A 20,506-nucleotide genomic window follows, 5' to 3' on the forward strand; every position below is an offset into this window, starting at 1 on the left:
ATCTTACAACAAAGGCCTTGTAGGCATTGTCTCCCACTAGCAGGACTCCTGTTGATCGACTGGCTCAACAAGTTTAGGACCAGATCAGGACATGCCACCCAACAGTTGCTGGACAAACATCCTTTTTTTAAACCACCAACCCTGCCTGGTGATGTTGGAGCACGACTTTAATCTCAGGAGGCGGAGGCAGGTGGATTTCTAGTTCAATGCCAGCCTGGTCTACAGCGCGAATTCCAGGACAGGCTCCAAAGCTACACAGAAACTCTCTCTCTCGAAAAAAGCAAAACCAAACCGAGCCAAAACAAAATCCCACCACCCCTAAATTAGGGAAGGAATTTATTTTTTAAAAAAAAGTCTAGTAAAGAGACTGGAATTTTCGGCTTTCCAACCCCACTCCACCTGCTTTGCAGAGGGTCTTCTACGTGTGTTTGCTGCTGTCTGTGATGTTTGAGATTTCTCTGCTGCTACCTGTTGAATTCGAGATTTTTTTTCCTGCCTTTTAACTCTTTAACAGAAAACAAAACTATATTACCAACCACAGCACCTAGAAAACGACTGTTCCCTAGCGCTGCCCTTGAGCAAACATCACACCCCTTCCTCATCGCTACTTAGGATTGTTGAGAGGATGAAAACCGAGGGGTGCCTCAGCAGCTCGTCCCTGCTGAGCAATAAATAAATTACCCCACGCTTTTCTGACCACACTCCAAACCCAAGGCTAGCGGAGCTTTACAGGGCATCAGCTGCGCTGCAAACCCAGCACCTCTGGAACCCACCGGGAAAGAATGCTCAAAACACAAAACTCGCGGTGATTCCCAAGCCTTCTGCACCTCCCAGTCTGCACGGAAACCGGAGGCCGCCTCACCGGAACCAGCTCTAGCTGCCGTACTCGGGGGTTCAAATTATACATGTGACTTTCAAAACTTTGTGGCCAATTCTCTTTCACCTCGGTTTCCTACGACGTAAAATAGGGAGAACTAATTATCTGAGTTGGAAGGATTAGGTAAAATCGTGGGTAAGAAACTGTTTGCCAAGGTACGACCCGGAAAAAAAGAGCTCAGGCCTCCAGTCTTTGACCCGAAGAGGGCGGGGCTGGGCATCGATCGCTCGGCGCTCCTCTAGGCTCTCGTTCGTCGCGATCAGACGAGTCGGGAATGATCGATGCTCCCCGGTGTAGTTCGTGAGGACGAGAAGGCCGGCCGTGGAATCTTCGCCCCGGCGGAACCAGTCGATGCCAGCGATGAGAAACACAGCCCCGTCCAAGAATCAGAGAGGTTAGTTGAAGCTCCGCAGAGCGCTGGCAGCAGGCGCCACGCTCAAGCTCCGGAGCGGGCGGGCGGTGGGACGGCTTCGCGCAGGCGCTTTGGGAGGACTGGGAGCCGCTGGAGAAGCTACGGGTTGTAGCTGGTTGCTAGCGACCAAAGGATTGGGCAAAGTGTCAGCGCATTACGTAAGCTTCTAGGGGCATCAGATAGCGCTTGCACGCGGAACTGCTTCTGCGACTGTACTGTCGTGCGTCCTCGTCATTGTGATGTTTACCTCCACACCCACCTACTTTTCCCTGTGTGGCTTTGATTAGTTTCAAGTGTGGGGACAGGCCGAGTGGCTGGATGGACCGCACGACCTGCCTGCGTCGTCTGTCAGGAAAGTGTGGCTTTGGCCACTGCTGGAAAAGGGCCTGTGTCCAACCTCCTCCCTGGAACCGCCCAAACCCTGCTGTCCCCCAAAAGGTAGCAGAGGCCCGCGCGGCCGACCAGAGACTTCCTGGGACAGAGCATCTTCTGCCTAGATCACTTAGCAGCAGTCCTCCCGACTGAGCAGGGAGGCGTGAGCAGCGGGTTTTGGCCGGTGCTTTGAGAGAAGGACTGCTCGTATTTTCCTACAAGTTTGTTCACGCTAAGGCCTCCAGCAGCCCGCTTTTTCTGTGTTCTCACAGCAACCAAGACTGGTTTCTGTGAAGAGTACAGCCGGCCTGTTATCGGCTCCTTTGTTCTTGGTGTGAGCAGCAGGAGACCTTAGCTCCTGCTAGGTTGGTTCACTAGCAGAATCACCAACAGAATCACTCGGGTTTCTACACCAACAAACAAGCCTTTAAAGACCTTTTAGATTAGGGTCCCAAAGAAAAGCTGTTTTCTGCAGCCAGCAATGGACCTTTATCTGAAAGTGGTGCCTTGACCTGACAGGTGGCCATGGAGCACCTGAAGGCTGCTTTGCCAGCAAGGGCACATGTCTTCAGACTGTATGTTGAGAGCTGCCACCACCTTCAAGAGCAGAACACAAAGCCTGCTATGGCCAGCAAGACATCCTTAAAGCCTATACCTGTTACATTTGGGGAAGAGAAACGTGTAATGTGAGCAGCTGAGGCCATTGAGACTAATACATGTGGCCTGTGTTTTGATAAGTAAAGGGGTCATTTTACCAGGAATGATCCCAGACTATATCTGGGCACTTAAATTTATAGCATCCTAATTTAGATGGCAGATTCCATAGTTAGCTCATCTATACCTGATTTTTAGAAGGTTATTTACCCAAATCACAATAAACTCTTTTATGGTACTCTGGGGAGCCAATTTTTTTTTTTTAAGACTTAAAATTTAGGTACAATGTGAAAGACTGGTTTATTCACCATTTAGTTAATATAGCCTTTTCTCAGAGGCAGCTTCTTGAGAGGTTATAGGAAGTTAGTGAATACTTACAGCCAGATCAGAGCCACTCAGGCTGGTCCTGTCTCAGATCAGGGTTTGGGCAAGCATGCAAGCACTGGAGCGTTGACTTGAAGCCTGGGCTTGAGACCATAGAGAAAGACAATTATTCCATTGGACATCGGACCACAATGTAGACAAAATTCTTGTAGCTTTGAACAACACAGAAAACATCACATGGGAAAAGAATGGGATGCTGTTCAGACATCTTTAACAGACTGTTACAAAGGGGTTATGTCACTGACTGGCTCCAACTGACTCAAACAATGCCCCTTATTGTTTATCAACCAAAATTCATAAATGTTGCTTTCAACTTCAATGGTAGAGTTTAGAAATTCGCTTTGAATTTCTGTAAATTACTGCTTTTAGCAAATAATTCAATTCTGTTGTCTGGGTCAGATACATGGAGGAGTACACGAGTTAAGATTATAGCTGTGGCCAGGCGATGGTGGCGCACGCCTTTAATCCCAGCACTCGGGAGGCAGAGGCAGGTGGATCTCTGTGAGTTCGAGACCAGCCTGGTCTACAGAGCTAGTTCCAAGACAGGCTCCAAAGCTACAGAGAAACCCTGTCTCGAAAAACCAAAAAAAAAAAAAGATTATAGCTGTGCATTCACTTTGGTTATAAAAGTTGTTTACGCGGGAAACCCAGCACAAGTACCATTGGTTGATACAGTGCTCTCGTAAAGGCAGACTAAACAGGCAGACTGAGAACACAGGAGCATGGCGGTCTGTTGTTTTTACTCTGTGGCTGGATGTCTGTTGTGTAATACAAGGACAGTGACTGTTTAAAAGGGTCAACTAGGATCCGGGAAAGGCTGTGGAGGCAGCCATGAGCCCGCCGAGGCCAACATTCCACTCACCATGGAATTTCCCCACACTGCCAACATAAGACCCCGTGGGCAACTGGTGTCTAACATCCATCAGTAGACCTGTCAGAAGCCACTTAAAGTAGCCACTGACAGCTATTACGGGACAGAAACTTACCTAACTGAAATGCCCACATCTGGAAGACTGTTGACGTCAGCTGTATTAGACATCTCTGATGACTGCATTCCAACAAACAGCATTCCTAAGGTGGGGCTCAGCGAGGGAACACACTTGCTGCAGGCTTGACAACTTGAGCTCAACTCCCAGGCCCCACATGGTACAAGGAGAAAACCAGTCCTGAAGTTATCCCCTGGTCTCCACACATACACCATGGTACAAGTTCACCATGTGTGTGTGCGTGCGCGCGTGCGCGCACACACACACACACAAATTAATAGGTGTCATTTAAATTGCTTTTAATTACTAGGGCTAGCTCATGTGATCATGAGAGAGGATGATTTACTATAGCCAATGTGAGGCTGTCTCCCAGAATGCTCTTTCACATAGTCTACAGCACGAGGTCCTTCTCTTGGAGGCCTTTGAAAGTTGCAGTATAGAAATTGTAAACTTCTGAGGCAGCATAAAGAGACGAGGAGAAAGAACCCAGCATCTGATGTCAACAGACCGGAGTGTTTATTTCAGACAGTGAAGGACAGACAATCTGCCATGAGAAAGGGGGTGCCTGTAAGAGAAAATGCTGGGGTGCTGGGTTTAGGAATGAGGAAATTGTTGCAGTTGTAGGGCCATGTGGGTTTCGGTCCCTGTTTCCTGGAATTCTCTTGTTTCAAGCAAGATTATCTTGGGAGACAGGCTCTCTCTGGAACATTCCTGTCTGAGCTGTGATGACTGTTCTTCGTTATCAGCTCAGCCACATCTGGTATTAATTCAACCCCAAGAGCCTGGGTATACTTCTGAGGGATTTTCTTAATTAAAGCATTTGAAGTGGAAAGATCGTCTTTAATCCGGACCACACCATCCGGCGGCCCATATAAAAGACATGGAAGAAGGAAGTTTTTGCTCTTTCTCTGCTTGCCATTTACTTTTGATGGCAATTCCATTCTTTCACTGGCAGTAGAGCCTATTTCTTCAAAATTCCCGCATTACTGAAGACCAGCTAAGACATACATCTAGCCTCATGGGACTGAACAATTACTGGATTCTCAGACTTTCCATTGGTAGACAGTCATTGTTGGACTAGCTGGATCACAGTCTGTAAGCCATACTCTAATAAATCAATAAATCACACACACACACACATCATTTTATCAGTTCTGTTCCTCTAGAACAGCAATTCTCAGCCTGTGGGTTGTAACTGATTTGGGGGTTGAACTACCCTTTCACAGGGTCACAGATAGATATCCTACATATCAGATAGTAACATTACACTTCATAACAATAGCAAAATTACAGTTATAAAGTAGCAATGAACATAATTTGATGGTTGGGGGGTCACCACAGCAAAAGGAACTCTATTAAAGGGTCGCAGAATTAGGAAAGTTGAGGGCAACTGCTCTAGAGATCCTGACACAACAGCTGAGTCAGGTTGTCTGCATCCTATAGGAATCCTGTTTTACACCCAAGGCATTCCATCATTCTAAGCCCGGATGTGCAGTCCAGGGGCATCATCTCTTTCTTCACTGCTTCATGCTGAGGTGGGTCATTGTAAGGGGTAGGGAGAAAACGCGGGGGTTTTCCAGGTCTTTGACTTTAGGTATATGTTCCTCAAGCCCATATATTGGCGCTTTGGGCTCATCTGGTTCCAGGGCTCTGAGGTAGCAGCTTTGGTCAGGAAGAGTGGAGCAGTGACTGAGGAGGTGAGGGCTTCTGCTCTTTGCTACAACAGATTAGAGAGGACAAAGGACAGAAGATTAGAGCTGAAACTGTCAGGATGTGGGGCCCAATGCAGGGGGTTCTCCGTGTTCTCCAAGTACACCAGAAGCCTGCCCAGCTTGATGTGGGCATCTGACTCATGAATCTGTTCTTTCTTTTAGCTGTCTGGCATCCTCCCTTAGACATCTGATAAATTTATGTAGAAGCAACATTCTTCCCCTAACATAGCACAGATTTCCCCTTTCTCTACCATAATGAGATCGGATCCCACTCTGTTTTGTAGCATCATGACTGCTGGGTCCAACTGAGTCTGGAGTTTTTAATGCTGTCTTGTACCAGTGTAAGATCAGCCTTGATTTGTTGAGCAAGTTGGCTATGTTGTACTTGTTGGAGTCCAGTGGTCATTCCCCACAGGGCTACAACCCCTGCCATGGTTACCCCCAATAGGACTAGTAGTGATATGGAATCCCTTTTGGTTTAGATAGGGGTGGACTGGTCATTTATTTCATTCCCAGGGATGACTATAAGATCAGGAACTAAGTATACAGTTTAGCACATGGGGTAATTGAGGGGTAGCTAGATCAGAGGTCTTCCTTGGGGCATGTAACATAGGCATCATCAGAGACTTTTGAGTTGGAGATTAGCCTACTGCAGTTAGGATGGAGGCCCACACAGTCAGCTCTACCCACAGTTTGTACAGGCAAGGCCCAAAGACAGGATTTAGACACGGAGTCATTGGTTAAATGGATTTTGATTAAGCCTGTGCCCAGCTATTTAACTTGCCTTATCCTCAGGCATATCCAACAGTCTCTTCCAAGAAGAATTTTAGAGAGCATTTTCATGGCTATGGTTTATGAGGGCAAGCATTTTAAGAAAGGGAACCTTGGGGTCCAAAGGTTTGGTTGGGGTTCACCTGGCTTGATTTTTCTGAGGAAAGAGAACACAAGACTCCCCATGGATCCATGGTATGAATGAGGACAAAGATGTCAACAGCCTTCACCTCCAGGTGGAGGGTAGCCTTTGGAGAGAAGTCCTTGCCATTAGCTATAATCACCTGTGATGGTTTGAATAAGATTGGTCCTCATAGGCTCATGTATTTGAGTGTGCAGGGAGCGGCATTAGGAGGTATAGCCTTGTTGGAGTAGGTGTGACCTTGTTGGAGGAAGTGTGTCACTGGGGGTGGGATGTGGGGTCTCAAATGCCCCAAAGGCCCAGTGCTTCCTTCTGCCTGCTGATCCCAACAAGGCCACACCTCCTAATGTCACTCCTTAAGCATTCAAATATATGAGCCTATGTGGGCTAATCTTATTCAAACCAACACAGATGGTCAGATATCTCTCCAGTACCATGTGTTCCTTCTCACCACCATGCGTCCCACTATGACGACAATGGACTAAACCTCTGAAACGATAAGGTTTCCCCAGTTAAATGGTTTTTGTTTTGTAAGAATTGCTATGGTCATAGTGTCTCTTCACTACAATAGAAACCCTAACTAAGATACCATCTGAAGTCAAAATTTTGTTTTCCCCAGTGTGATGGCTGTTCTTGGTTGTCAACTTGACTACATCTGGAATTAACTAAAATCCAAAAATGGAGGGCACACCTGTGAAGGATTTCTGCTTAATTTGAAGTGAGAAGACCTACTTGTAATCTGGATCTTTGAGATAGGAAACCCACACCTTTAATCCAGGTCTAATCTGGGCCACACCTTCTCCTGAAAGCTTTTGCCCTTTGCTTGTTCTCCTTTCTTCACTGGCATTAGAGCCTACTTCTTTGGGATTCTTGCAGATACTGAAGACCAATTGAGTCATCCAGTCCTGTGGATTGAACAACTACTGGATTCTTGGATTTTCCGTTCATAGCCCCCCATTATTGAACTATCAGGACCACAGCCTTTAAGTCATTCTAATAAGTCCCCTTTGTCCCCCCGCCTTTCTGTTGGTAGACAGCCATTGCATTGTTGGACTAGCCAGACCCCAGGCTGTAAGTCACTCCAATAAATCCCATATACATTCATTCTGCCCATTCTGTTTCTCCTGAAAACCCCAACTAGCACAGATTGGAAGAGAGTGAGTGTTGGGGTCAGTTCTGGGATGGAAGGGAGCCTAGTGAGTTGTGTAGTCACATTTAATTTGTATTTTAATAAATAAACTTGCCTGAAGCACAGAGAATTAAACAACACCACTGGTCAGCCAGGGAATGGTAACACACACCTTAAATCTCAGTAACCACACGAGTCGCCATAGAAACCAGGTAGTGCAGTCTTTAATCCCAGTGGTTCATGCCTTTAATCTCAGCCCTAGAGAGGATTATAAAATGGGAGGAGACCACTCTTTCTCAGTCTCATCCTAAGATTCCTGGACTGAGGTTGAACCCCACTTTCTCTCTCTGAGTTTTTGTTAATTGTGCTTCAGAGTTGTAATGTTATGGGTCCCGCTAGGGCTGTTCTGTGTGATAGGCAGGCTTTTTAAGACAGGAGAGGTGTATCCAGGATAGGAAGTTTTCTAGTTTAGTGACTGTCGGGGTCAGGAGAATAATTCTGTGTAGTCCTGGGGCCCAGGGTGGGGTGGTATGCCTCTGCCAGGTAAAATAGATAAGTTGTCCAGCATCTGGAGGACTGTGTCTTTCCTTAGTGGGAACAGGGGCTGGGGCCAGGAGGGGAAGGCATTTCTGATGACCAAGATGCTATCTATGGGCTGTGGAGTGAAATATTGTTAGTCCCTGGAATTAAGAGTGAAGAAGTGGGCTACAGAGAAGTTAAAAGCACTGGCTGCTCTTTCAAAGCCCTTTTTAAAAAATTGTTTTTATTGAGCGATATATTTTTCTCCACTCCCCTCCCTTCCTCTCCCCTTCTGCTCTCTTCCATGATCCCCATGCTCCCTATTTACTCAGGAGCTCTTGTCCTTTTCTACTTACCATGTAGGTTACATCTATGTATCTCTCTTAGGGTCCTCATTGTTGTCTAGGTTCTCTGGGATAGTGAATTGTAGGCTGGTTTTTCTTTGTTTTATGTCTAAAAGCCACTTATGAGTGAGTACATATGATATTTGTCTTTCTTAATCTGGGTTACTTCACTCAATATGATGTTTTCTAGATCTATCCTTTTGCCCACAATTTTCAAGATATCATTACTTTTTTCTGCTGTGTAGTACTCCATTATATAAATGTACCACATGTTCCTTATCCGTTCTTTGGTCGAGGGGCATTTAGGTTGTTTTCAGGTTCTGGCTATGACAAACAATGCTGCTATGAACATAGTTGAGCACATGTCCTTGTGGTATGCCTGAGCATCCTTTGGGTATTTACCCACTAGGTCTTGAGGAAGGTTGTTTTCTAATTTTCTGAGAAATCGCCATACTGATATCCAAAGGGGCTGTACCAGCTTGTATTCCCACCAGTAATGCAGAAGTGTTCCCTTTACCCCACAACCTCTCCAGCGTAAGTTATCATCAATGTATTTGATCTTGGCCATTCTTACAGGTATAGGATGGAATCTTAGAGTTGTTTTGATTTGCATTTCTCTAATGGCTAAGGATGTTGAGCATTTCAACCATTTTAGATTCCTCTATTGAGAGTTCTCTGTTTAGGTCTGTACCCCATTTATTTTATTGGATTATTTGTTCTTTTGATGAGCAGTTTCTTGAGTTCTTTGTATATTTTGGAGATCAGACCTCTGTCTGATGTGGGGTTGGTGAAGATCTTTTCCCATTCTGTAGGCTGTTGTTTTGTCTTGTTGACCATGTCCTTTGCTTTACAGAAGCTTCTCAGTTTCAGGAGGTCCAATTTATTAATTGTTTTTCTCAGTGTCTGTGCTACTGACAGTATATTTATATTATATTTAGGAAGTGGTCTCCTGTGCCAATGCGTTCAAGTGTACTTCCTGCTTTCTCTTCTTTGAGGTTCAGTGTGGCTGGCTTTATGTTGAGGTCTTTGAACCATTTGGACTTGAGTTTTATGCTTGGTGATAGATATGGATCTATTTTTATTCTTCTACATGTTGATATCTAGTTATGCCAGCACCATTTGTTAAATATGCTTTCTTTTTACATTTTATTTTTTTGCTTCTTTGTCAAAAATCGGGTGTTTTTAAGTGTGTGGATTAATATCTGGGTCTTTGATTCAGTTCCATTGGTCCTCCTGTCTGTTCTTATGCCAATACCGGGCTGTTTTCAGTACTGTGGCTCTATAGTAGAGATTGAAGTCAGAGATGGTGGTGCCTCCAGAAGTTCCTTTATTGTACAGGATTGTTTGGCTATCCTTGGTTTTTTGCTTTTCCATATGAAGTTGACTACTGTTCTTTCAAGGTCTGTGAAGAATTTTGCTGGGATTTTGATGGGCATTGCATTGAATCTGTAGATTGCTTTTGGTAAAATTGCCATTTTTACTATGTTAATTCTGCCTATCCAAGAACATGGGAGGAGATCTTTCCATTTGTTGGTGTCTTCTTCAATTTCTTTCTTCAAAGATTTAAAGTTCTTGTTATATAGGTCTTCCACTTGTTTGGTTAGAGTTACTCCGGATATTTTATGCTATTGATGGGTATTGTGAAGGGTGATGTTTCATGTTTTTCTGATTTCTTTCTCAGCCCCTTTATCATCTGTGTAAAGGAGGGCTACTGATTTTTTTTTTGAGTTAATCTTGTATCCTGCTACATTACTGAAAGTGTTTATGAGTTGTAGAAGTTCCTTGGTAGAATTTTTGGGGTCACTTATGTAAACTATCATATCATCAGCAAATAGTGAGAGTTTGACTTCTTTTCCAATTTGTATCTTGTTGATCTCCTTTTGTTGTCTTATTGCTCTAGCTAGAACCTCAAGTATTATATCTTTCAAAGGTCTTGAGTTCAATTCCCAGCAATCCCATGGTGCCTCACGACCATCTATGGTGAGATCTGGTGCCCTTTTCTGGCCAGGCAGACATGCAGGCAGAACACCGTACTTAATGAGTAAATAAAGCTTTAAAAAAAAAAGTGAAGCAGCAACCAGCAACCTGGTGGCATGGGGGCTAGCCTTTGCCACCAGGTCCAGTTATGTTGATAAATGAACAACTGAAGAATATATCTGCCTTTTGACAAAGGACCGCTAGTGCTTGTCCCTGGGTGGAGGGAAAGAAAAGAAAGAAGGGTCTGAGGGGATCAGGAAACCTCAGGGTAGAACCCAGGAAAGAGTATGTATCAGCTGATCTCTGGCACTCTGGTGAGACTGGAGAGAGGAGAGGTTCCTCTACGGGCCTCATAGAAGGGGTATGCTGTGCTTGAGAAATTAGGTGTCCAGATACAGAAGAAATAAAAAAAAAAAAACAAAACAAGAAAGCCATGAGATTCCTTTTGTCTTAGGTAAGGATGGAACAGATTTGTCACAATCTGTTGGTAATGAACTCGGCTCCCCAGCTTCATCACTCCAGCAAGCCACGTCACTTGAAAGTGTGACTCAGTTCCCTCATCTATACAGTCACGGGTTCTCTGGCCAACATCTGGGTTCAAAGCCTACAAAGCCCATGCTAGAAGGAAGGTCCTTGGAAGGTACCCTTGGACTTCTCAGCATTAAGAACCAGGAGCTAGTTAAACTTTTATTCCTTCCAAATTACCCAGTCTGTGAAACTCAGCTTAAGCAACAGGAATTCCCTTATTGGGCACTGAAGTTAAGATAGAGAGTGAGAGGTGTGACATTGCTTGGCGGATTGTAAATTCAGTGGCTTAAACAATGCACACTTAGGACTGTTGTTCTGAGTGGGTGTGTGTACATTGGCATGGCCAGGCCCTCTGTCAGAAACCCTTACAAGGCTATGGTCCGGTGCAAAGACTCAACTGGACAGGGACCTATGCCCCCCAGTTTCTGTTGTCCAGATTCCATATGGGGACAGGCAGCTACTGGACATGGAGTCTCTTACTCCTCATTCTGTTAGCTATAGGCTCACTTCATCTCTTTCCCCGTGGCCTTCCCAACATGGTGGCATGAGCCAACACATACTAGCTGAGTGGTCAGTAGAGTCACTAATGGTGTGAGCTCTAGGCTCGTGTGTTTGTCACTTTCCAGCCCCACTGGTTTCTTTTTCTCGTGCTATAGAAGTAGGCTACCATAAGCACTGGCTGTAGGCAGCAGGCTTGCTGCCCTTGCAGATCTGTGGACTGAAAATCTTGCTGGACTGAAATCAAGGGCTCAGTCGGGCTGCCTTCTTTTCAAAAGAGCCTCAGGACAGAATCAATTTCTTTGATTTTTCTCAGCTTCTGAAAGTTGCTCTGAATTCCTCTCAGCTTGTGGCCCATTAACTAGTCACCAAAGCCAGCCACTTTGCCTTTCTTTGACCATTCTTCTGAAGTCACGTGACTTCCAACTCTGACCTTAGCCCAAAGCAATCCTTATAATAAAATACATGAGCCCATCCAGATAATCCAGGGTAATCTTCCATCTCAGGTCCCATTCTGTCACACCTGCAGAGGCCCTTTTGCTCTATTAGGTGACATAATCACCATTTGAAGGTAGGATATGAACATCTGTAGGACTGTTATCTGTCCGTCAGCACAGACTAACTTGTAAGCTAAGTATGCTTATATTTTGCTCATGCCTTTTCCATGTGGACCATCCAGGCTAGCTCAGTGGTCTTCCCACAATTCCCTTTTCCATATGGCAGCTTCCTGCTCCCTGGAACTTTTATTCGCTAGAGCCCGAGAACTCTCCACTTCCACCTTCTAGGTACCTATGGGAGGTGACTATGACCAGACGTCAGTCACTGCACAGATTCCAGTAGCACTGGCTTCTGTCACAGTAGCCAGGAAGAGATAAAGGGCATCTTTTCTCCCTGTCGATGGTGGCACAGGCAGAGACACGTGGGTCTCTGAATTGGTCATCTTGGGCTACATAGTTCCACAATACAGCTCACAACAGCCAGGACTACACAGAGAGACTCTTGTTGTAATATGAGCGGCGGGCTGCTTCCCACCACCTGGCTAGCTTTACCCGAAATAATTACCCGAACACTATATTCTTTTAATCACTGCTTGGCCCTTTAGCTCTAGCCCTTACTGGCTAATTCTGATATCCCGATCAACCCATCTCTAATAATCTATGAGCACCGGTCTTACCGGGAAGATTCTAGCCTACGTCCATCCTGGGTCGGAGCTTCATCGCATGTGCCTCAGAGAGCAGAGCTATCCCCGCGTCCGCCCAGGAGCCGGGAGCATGGTGTCTCTGCTCCAGAGAGCAGAGCTGTCAGTCTGAGCTCACTTCCTCTTCCTCCCAGCGTTCTGTTCTGTTTACTCCTCCCACCTATGTTTTAACCTATCAGGGCTAGCAGCTTCTTTATTTAATTAACCAATGACCTTCCTCCAACAGACTCTGTCTCAAAATGGGGTGGGGGGAAGGAATCTTTTCCTTTTCATTCTTTTCTTTTATCCCATGCCAGGGATGAAACCCAGAGGTAAACTCCAGTACACAAAGAGTAGGAGTTGGCAGACTACCATTTGGTACCCTCTGTTTTTATAAATAAAGCTTTATTGGAACACACCCACCCCTATTTGTTTATTCTGGTTCGTGAATGGCAGAGTAGTGTCAACTGTGACCATGTGGACAGCAAAGCCTGATGTTTCATATTTGACCTTCTACATCTCTGCCAGAAACCCAGTGTTCCTCATCACTCAACATGATGGGAAGCAGAGGATGTCCTGTTCTATCTGAGGTTGCTGGAACAGATTGTCTGACACGTGTTGGGAGATGTATGAAGAGAAGTTTCCTTGGCTCACAATTCTGACAGCTGCAGAGTCCCAACAGCTGGCTACAGACATCTGATGAGGGCCACCTGCTACCAAGCTGTATCATACATTAGGTAGAGAAGTGGGAGGGGGCACTGACACATGCCAGGAAGCTAGATGAGGGCGCCCTCACTTTATACCAGCCACCCTCAACCACCCTCAGAGAAACTAGCCCACTCTTGTAAGGTCGGTATTGATACCCTCCCACAGTGGTACCCTTAATGACCTAATCACCTCTTTCTGGGCCCATCTCTTAAATGTCCCCTATTGAGGACCAAATTCCAAGCCTATGAAAGTTTAGGGATAAATCACATCTAACCCATAGCAGATGACAGAGCTGTTGGGATAGTGCCAAGAACAGAGAGAAGGGCAGGTAGCCATGGTTGTCTGTGAGCTGCAGGTCCTGTTAGGACAGTGCTAAGAACAGAGAGAAGGCAGGTAGCCATGGTTGTCTGTGAGCTACAGCTCCTGTTGTTGTTAGCACAGTGACTGTCATGTACACACGACACTCAGGCTAAGCCACCAAGCTGCCAGTGCTATTTTCTTTCTGTTTAGGTTGTTGTGTGTTTGTTAGCTTTCCGTTTCTGTAACAGATACCTAGGATAAATTAAAAAGAAGATTTGTGTGAGCTTACAGTTTTAGAGGTTTCAATCCAGGGCTGCATGGCCGTGTTACTTTGGACCTGTGGCAGCTCAATGCATCATCGTGGGGGCATGAGGCAGAGGATGCCTCTTTACTTTATGGACCAAGAAACAAAGCTGGGGTCTAAATGTGTACAACTTTACGGGCATGTCTCCACTACCTTCAACACACAGTTCTTTGGGAACACTTAAACAGAGCGCTTCCTTCTGTATCTGTATTGAGACTTAGCTTTAGGCTTTAGGGAAACCAACGTGGGATGTGCCCAGCCCAGAGACACACAAACATGCCTGTAAATGTCCTTTGGGACAGGTGTGGTGGGAAGAGCTCAACTGTGGGAACTCAACCACTACTGAAGAGTGTCCTCAGAGTCCACATAGATGATGTAGGCTGGGCCTGCAGGATTGGGCAGGAGTTCATCAAGAGAGAAGGAGTGTTGGGGTCATTCCAGATGAGGACAGCACACATCTCTCCCTGAACAGACATCTGTTGAGTGTGCACTGAGAGCCAGGCAATGTGCAAGGCCCTGAAAGTAGAGCAGAGACCCCAAAAGACGGCCCTGCACCAATGAGGTGGCCAGCAAGCCGCAAAGACTTTGTTTAAAAGCTCTGGTATAGGCCATAAGGGTTGTGTGTGGTCTTTGATTCCTGTCTTGTTCCTCTCAGGTGCTGACCATGTCAGAGGACACTAAGGGTCCTACAGAGCCCTTGGTAGGGCCTAGCACCCTCTGGAAGGACCTCAGGGTACTCCTGCCTGACACAGAGGAGGAGCTGAAGCTGGAGCTCAGTGAGAAGGTGGGCAGGAGCCTGACCATGCTGCTACAGCAAGCTGTAGGGTTGTTCTATGCAGAACATTGGCAGGAGTGCCTGCAGGCCAGCGAGGCCATCCTGGACTACTCCTGGGAGAAGCTCAACACTGGGCCCTGGCAAGATGTGGACAAGGAATGGCGCCGGGTGTACTCCTTCGGCTGCCTCCTGAAGGCCCTGTGCCTGTGCCGGGCTCCACAGAAGGCCACTGCAGTGGCTGAAGCATTGCGGGTGTGTGACATGGGCCTGTTGATGGGGGCAGCCATCCTTGGAGACATCCTTCTCAAAGTTGTCACCGTCCTCCAGACACACCTGCTCCCAAGAAAGCAGCCTGCCTGTGGCCCCCACCAGGACGAGCCTGTTACTAAGGTATGTATGGGTAGTCAGTCATTGTCCATGCTGAACCGTTCAGCAGACCAACCCATCTTCTAGAAGAATCCAATCCTCTCCCTGGGTACAGCCTCTCACAGGCAGCCTCTCTGCTAAAAAGGGTGTTGTGTTGATTTGGGGAAGGAACAGCTGGACCCATAAGTCTCTGCAAAGGCAGTGCCTTTTAAGAGGGGAGGTGGTAGCTTCGTTACTCTGAGAGGCAGCTCACAGGAACGAGGCAGAGCTAGGCTGCTGCAGCCTCCGGGAGATTGCTTCCAGCATGTTTTCTCACCTGGTCTGGAAAGATACTTCAGCCAGCCAACTGAGGTGTGTTCTGCCCCTCCAGTCCGCATGGAGGTTGGACTGCTGTTTAAGTATCCCAGAGTTCCTTCCAGACCTGGAGCATGGTTTACAGACCTCACCCGGCTTCTGCTGGGTAAGCCAGAAACCATCTCCTTTGGGCTTCGGTGTCTACTTCTATAAATTGTCAGGACTGTGCTGGATACCAGCCATGGAATTCTGGACTGTTTCCCATGGGTTTCTCAGTGCTTTCCTGCAGTTTTAGAATTTCCTGTTGAGTGTGATTTACGTATAAGACAGATATGACGGATGTCAACACATGAGTGTGCCCACAGTGGAATGAGAGCCCCAAGCCAGGAAGAGAGCCAGGGCTGAACCTTTCACCTGAGGACTTGGAGAGGTTGGTAGGGAAAAGCTAAAGCCTGTACAGCCAACCATTCATGAGGACATAGAGCCATTAATGAAATGGGCCTGGCCTCTGTTTACCCAGTGAAGAGAAGCTAGGCATGGTGGCACACATCTGTAATCTGATCGCCTGGGAGGGAGAGGCACAGGATGGACAGTTTGCAGGCAGCAAGGTCTACAGTGAAGAAAAAAACAGAAACAAACAAAAAAAACAAAACAAACAAAAACCATGAAGTGAATCAATAATAACAATAAGTTACAAATTAAGAGAGATGCACATAGCCTCGGGGACCGCCAGCCACCAGTGCTTATGTGATGCCCGTGCCATCTGCAGGGCCGTGGGGTAGTGTGCTGCTTCAGTCTTCAGAGAGCAGGACAGTCTGCAATTCAAGAGACAAACGTGTCCCCTCTGACCTAAGGGCACCCCCCATCTTCCCACCAAGTGTGTCCCAAGTCCTGCCCAAAGTGGTTGGTCCTCTTTGGGGTGGGGTATGGGATGCATAGCCACAGAGGAGGGAGCACAGGCCTTAAGTCAGCCTGTCTGAGCTCAGTTCCCATGCTCCACCCCGTCTGATCAGACATGGTCTCTGTGCCTCAGTCCCTTACTGGAAGAGAACACCCATAGTGCTGGATGAACCTGCTGAACACGTACACAGAATATCCCCATCTCTACCCCCAGAGCTACAGTCCTGAGAGGCTGTAGAAGAATCTTCTGTTGCTAGAAGAGGGCAGAGAGGCTTCTGTGAGAGGCTGTACGAAGGCCTGTGCTGAGCGTGGCGACAGTACAAAAGAAATAGCCAGTTCAGGCCAGCCAGTGGTCCTGGGTACCACACGTGGATGTGGTTGTCACCACCAGGAATAGTAAATGACCCACTCAGCTTTCCTGAGGGAAATGGATAAGGAAGGTATGGTGCAGCCATTGGGTGGCAGTGTGGAAATTCCTAGGGTAGTGCTTGGATGCAAAGGCAGAGCTACTCACTCTTCAGGACTACTGCTGCCAGCATGCTCTAAGACTATGAGTTGGCTAAGAAAAAAGGGACCTTGAGCTGGTGAAAGCAAATGACCTTAGAAATGTTATCTACTGCTGGGTGTGGTAGGCACTCTGGAATTTGAGGCAAGAGGATTCTGGGTTCAAAGTCATGCTGGGCTTTCTAGTGAGACCCTGTCTCAAAAGCACAAAACATTGCTCAGTGTAGTGGTGTACGTCTCTACCCCTCGCACTTGGGAGATAGAGGCAGGTGATGTCCGTGGGTTTGAAGCTTGCCAGGGCTACACGTTGAGATCCCATCTCAAAAATAAAACAAAGCATGGGACTGGGGAGATAGCTCAGTCAAGCTTCCCACACATATAGGAGCACTGGAGTTTAATCCCTAGAACCACTTGGGATCAACTTGGCATGGTGGCATGTACTTGTCATCCCAGAGCTGGGGAGGTTGAGATGGGTGGACCCCAGGGGCTTGCCAGCCAGCCAGCCTAGCTGAATCAGTGAGCCCCAGGCCAGGGAGAAAATCCCATCTCAATAAGGTAGATAGTGCAGGAGAAAGAGTAATACCTGAGGTTGTCCCCTGCCACACACATGTGCACACACAAACCCACACGGATCAAAACAAAAAAGAAATGTCTGCTGTTTATAACGACACCAAAGACATCCTGCCAGTGATAGAGCTTCCAGAGACAGTTGCCCAATCTTGCTTTGTTTGAATTCTAAACAGAAGACGAGGTGTGATGCCAACTCAGCTCCCGATGTGGTGTTAGAGCGGGCAGTGCCCAGGCTTCGCTGCCCAACTCTGCAGTACTTCAGGAAGCACTTTCTAGTCCCTGGGAGGCCTGTGATCTTGGAAGGTGTGGCTGACCACTGGCCATGCATGAAGAAGTGGAGGTGAGTGGCCACTGTAGGGAGCTGAGGTCCTTCCTCCATCTAAGTGTCCCCAGGATTCCCTGAAGGCGTCTTCTGGCTACCCATAAGTCACTGCCCAGATCACCCTTCAAAAGCCCCTCGATTGATTGCAGAGGATTAATGAAGACTATAAAGTGGGATACTCTGGCACTGGAAGATGGCTGTAAAAGCCTAGTGGCCTTGAATTCAAGCCCTGGGACCCACACAGGTAGAAAGAGAGAGCCACAAAGTTGTCTTCTGACTTCCACCTGTGTCACAGTGCATGCTTGCCTCCCGCGCATGGAGTAATGAATTTTTCAAAATTAACTAAAACTGTAAGTGAGGTATCCTGAGCTCCAGGGGTCTAAGCTGCTCGCTGACATGTGCTTACCCTGAGCCCATCCTTGAGAGTTACCCTGTGATGTGGGATTCCCCTCTGTATGCTGTGAATACCATTGGTTAATAAAGAAACTGTTTTGGGCCTGCACAGGGCAGAATAGAGCTAGGCAGGGAAAACTAAACTGAATGCTGGGAGAAAGAAGGTGGTATCAGGAGAAGCCATATAGCCCCACCAAATACAGACACAGGAGGGAACTTTACCTGGTAAGCCACAGCCATGTGGTGATATACAGATTATTGGAGATGGGTTAGTTTAAGATGTAAGAGATAACTATAAATATGCTTAAGCTATTGGCCAAACAGTATTGCAAATAATATAGTTTCTGAGTGATTATTTTGAGTCAGGGAAGTCAATAAATGAACAAGCAGCCTCTTGCTACAACCCAAGTTGTGGGCTCAGAAATGTTAGGTGTTAGTGTAGAGTTCATAAGTGCCACAGGTCTTCCTTCTCAGGGCCTGAGGCCATGACTGGAATCACCCGGGAGATGGCTCCTCCTGGGATCTGGGTACCTGAGATTGCTGCCTGAGAGAGGTGTGTGGCTGCAGCTGAACATAGGTCTGGGAGTGAGGGGTACACTTGCCTCTTTAGTCCCTGTTCATGGGTCTTGTCCTCAGATGCAGCCCAGTATAAATCAGGAACACAGCGGGGGCTGTGAGTGAGCAAGTGGGCTGCCTGGGCACCTTGTTTTCTTGTTATTCCCTAGCTGCCCTAGTGAAGCAGCACTTCCATGGCATTGACATTACAGCAGGTAGCCCAAGTAGTCATGGCTTCAACACAGGAGATGCTCAGGTCCTTCACAAACACTGGGATGTTTCCAATGAGGATGGAGAGTCCTGAGATTTTAGCATTCACGGGGGTCATGTAGGCAGTACCCTGGATACTCGCTCTGCAAGACAGCTGTAGCTCAAGGGAGTGGGTTGAGACTCCAGTGAGGAGTCTGTAGGAGCCACAGCATAGCAGCCATGCTCCAAATGAGGCAGGCTGGCATCACCTCCTTTAGCAGTTGTGGCGCAGGGACTCAGGAAGGTCAAGAAATTCACTGAAGGATCCCTGCCTCACCCCATGCTATCAGAGTTCAGAGCCAGCACTTCACACACACACACACACACACACACACACACACACACACACACTCACACACCCATACTGCCTTCCATTTGTCACAAGGTTTCTCAGCTTGGTGACAGGGTGAGAAAAGTGAAGAGATAGCAGGATGCTGGACACCAGAAGTTGTCAGCATACAATGTATGTGGCCAAGGTTGAACCTGAGGGTTGGGCTGTGTGGGCTTGGACAAGTAGCTTCACCTCTCTATGGTGCAACCTCTGTCAGGAGAGTGAGGGCAACAGTGGTCTCCACCTCATGAGGTTTTGTGAGCATGAGAGAGCCAAAGAAATCCATTCCTAGATGTCTGTAGCAAGGACGCCTCTGACACCTGTGCTGACGGTTCCAATGCTCACTCTTGTAGTCTGCAGTACATCCAGGAGGTTGCTGGCTGCCGCACTGTCCCTGTGGAAGTGGGTTCAAGGTACACAGATGAAGATTGGTCCCAGACCCTCATGACCGTCAACGAGTTCATCCACAAATACATCCTGAGTGAGGTATATGGGAGTTACTGTTTAACAGGTGGACGGTGCAACTGAACTTAAAGGCAAAATTTATATCATGTATATCTCACCATGATTTTTAAAACAGCTTCTAATAAAAAGCAGCAGCCCTTGGCTGTGTGCCTGCCACACCTGCATTGTCCGCTTAAAGGAGAAGCTGCAGGGGCTGGTAGCTCATTCTGAAAAGGCAGAGCTGCACCCCTGGCTCTAAGTCTTCTGCCCTTCACCTCTGTCCTGCCTGGGAGATCATTGATCACATCAGGCCCTGGGTTGGGGAAGGAGGCTCCACAGGACAGTGGCCGGTGGGGCTCAGCAACCAACTAAGCAATAGGGCCATCAAGAGGTACCCAGCACAAACTAACCGATAGTCATCTCTGCTTTCCTCCTCTGGCTCAGGCAAAGGATGTTGGGTACCTTGCTCAGCACCAGCTATTCGACCAGGTAAGTCTGAGATCATGTTCCTGTCCTGCACCCCTCACCTGCTCCTCTCCTCCCAGGGAGCTGCTGTCTGGAGCAGGGCTCTCTCTCATTACCATAGGCAGCAGCGAGGCAAGTTGAACCCCCAGGCTTGAGAGATTGAGTGTACCAAGTCTGGAGGCCCAGTCTGGATCCCCAGAATGAAGAGACTGAAGGAGGTTGGCTGAGCTGGAGTGGGATGGGGTAGGAGAATGTTCCCATTGAGAAGCACTCCAGCCCCAAAGTACAGAGACCACCAGTCAGGAGGTTATTTACAAGAACCAGAGAGCCAAGTGGTAGAGGTCCTGAAGGCCACCCCAGGACTCTGGATTTAAAATGGACATGGTGGAGTCCTGGGAGGCCCCTGATGAGCAAGAAGGCTCCCTAGAGATCCTAGGCACCGTGAGAGACAATGCCTGTGACTGCACAGAGAGGTGCTGCAGCTTCCCTTCCTAGCACAGGCCCTGAAGAGCAGGTCACAAGGCCTGCCCCTCCTGGAGTAACC

The 20,506-nt window shown here is 47.4% G+C and overlaps 1 protein-coding gene across 5 annotated transcripts in view; it reads left to right on the forward strand.

The window, feature by feature from the left end:
• Window positions 1-251: 251 nt before the first annotated feature.
• Window positions 252-20,506, forward strand: part of Kdm8 (lysine demethylase 8) — a 24,855-nt gene continuing 4,600 nt past the window's right edge. The window contains exons 1-6 of one of the 5 annotated variants that reach the window (XM_026781681.1): window positions 254-1,271; window positions 7,187-7,293; window positions 14,450-14,959; window positions 17,377-17,543; window positions 19,392-19,539; window positions 19,942-19,986. In XM_026781681.1, coding sequence (XP_026637482.1) covers window positions 14,459-14,959; window positions 17,377-17,543; window positions 19,392-19,539; window positions 19,942-19,986 — 861 coding nt within the window. In that variant the 5' untranslated portion in view covers window positions 254-1,271; window positions 7,187-7,293; window positions 14,450-14,458. Of the gene's footprint in view, window positions 1,272-7,186; window positions 7,294-14,449; window positions 14,960-17,376; window positions 17,544-19,391; window positions 19,540-19,941; window positions 19,987-20,506 lie in introns of all 5 variants that reach the window. The other 4 variants (XM_026781685.1, XM_026781682.1, XM_026781680.1 and 1 more) reach the window with 4 other exon arrangements.

Source organism: Microtus ochrogaster, chromosome 8, assembly GCF_000317375.1.
Source record: "Microtus ochrogaster isolate Prairie Vole_2 chromosome 8, MicOch1.0, whole genome shotgun sequence".
Taxonomy (NCBI): Eukaryota; Metazoa; Chordata; class Mammalia; order Rodentia; family Cricetidae; genus Microtus; species Microtus ochrogaster.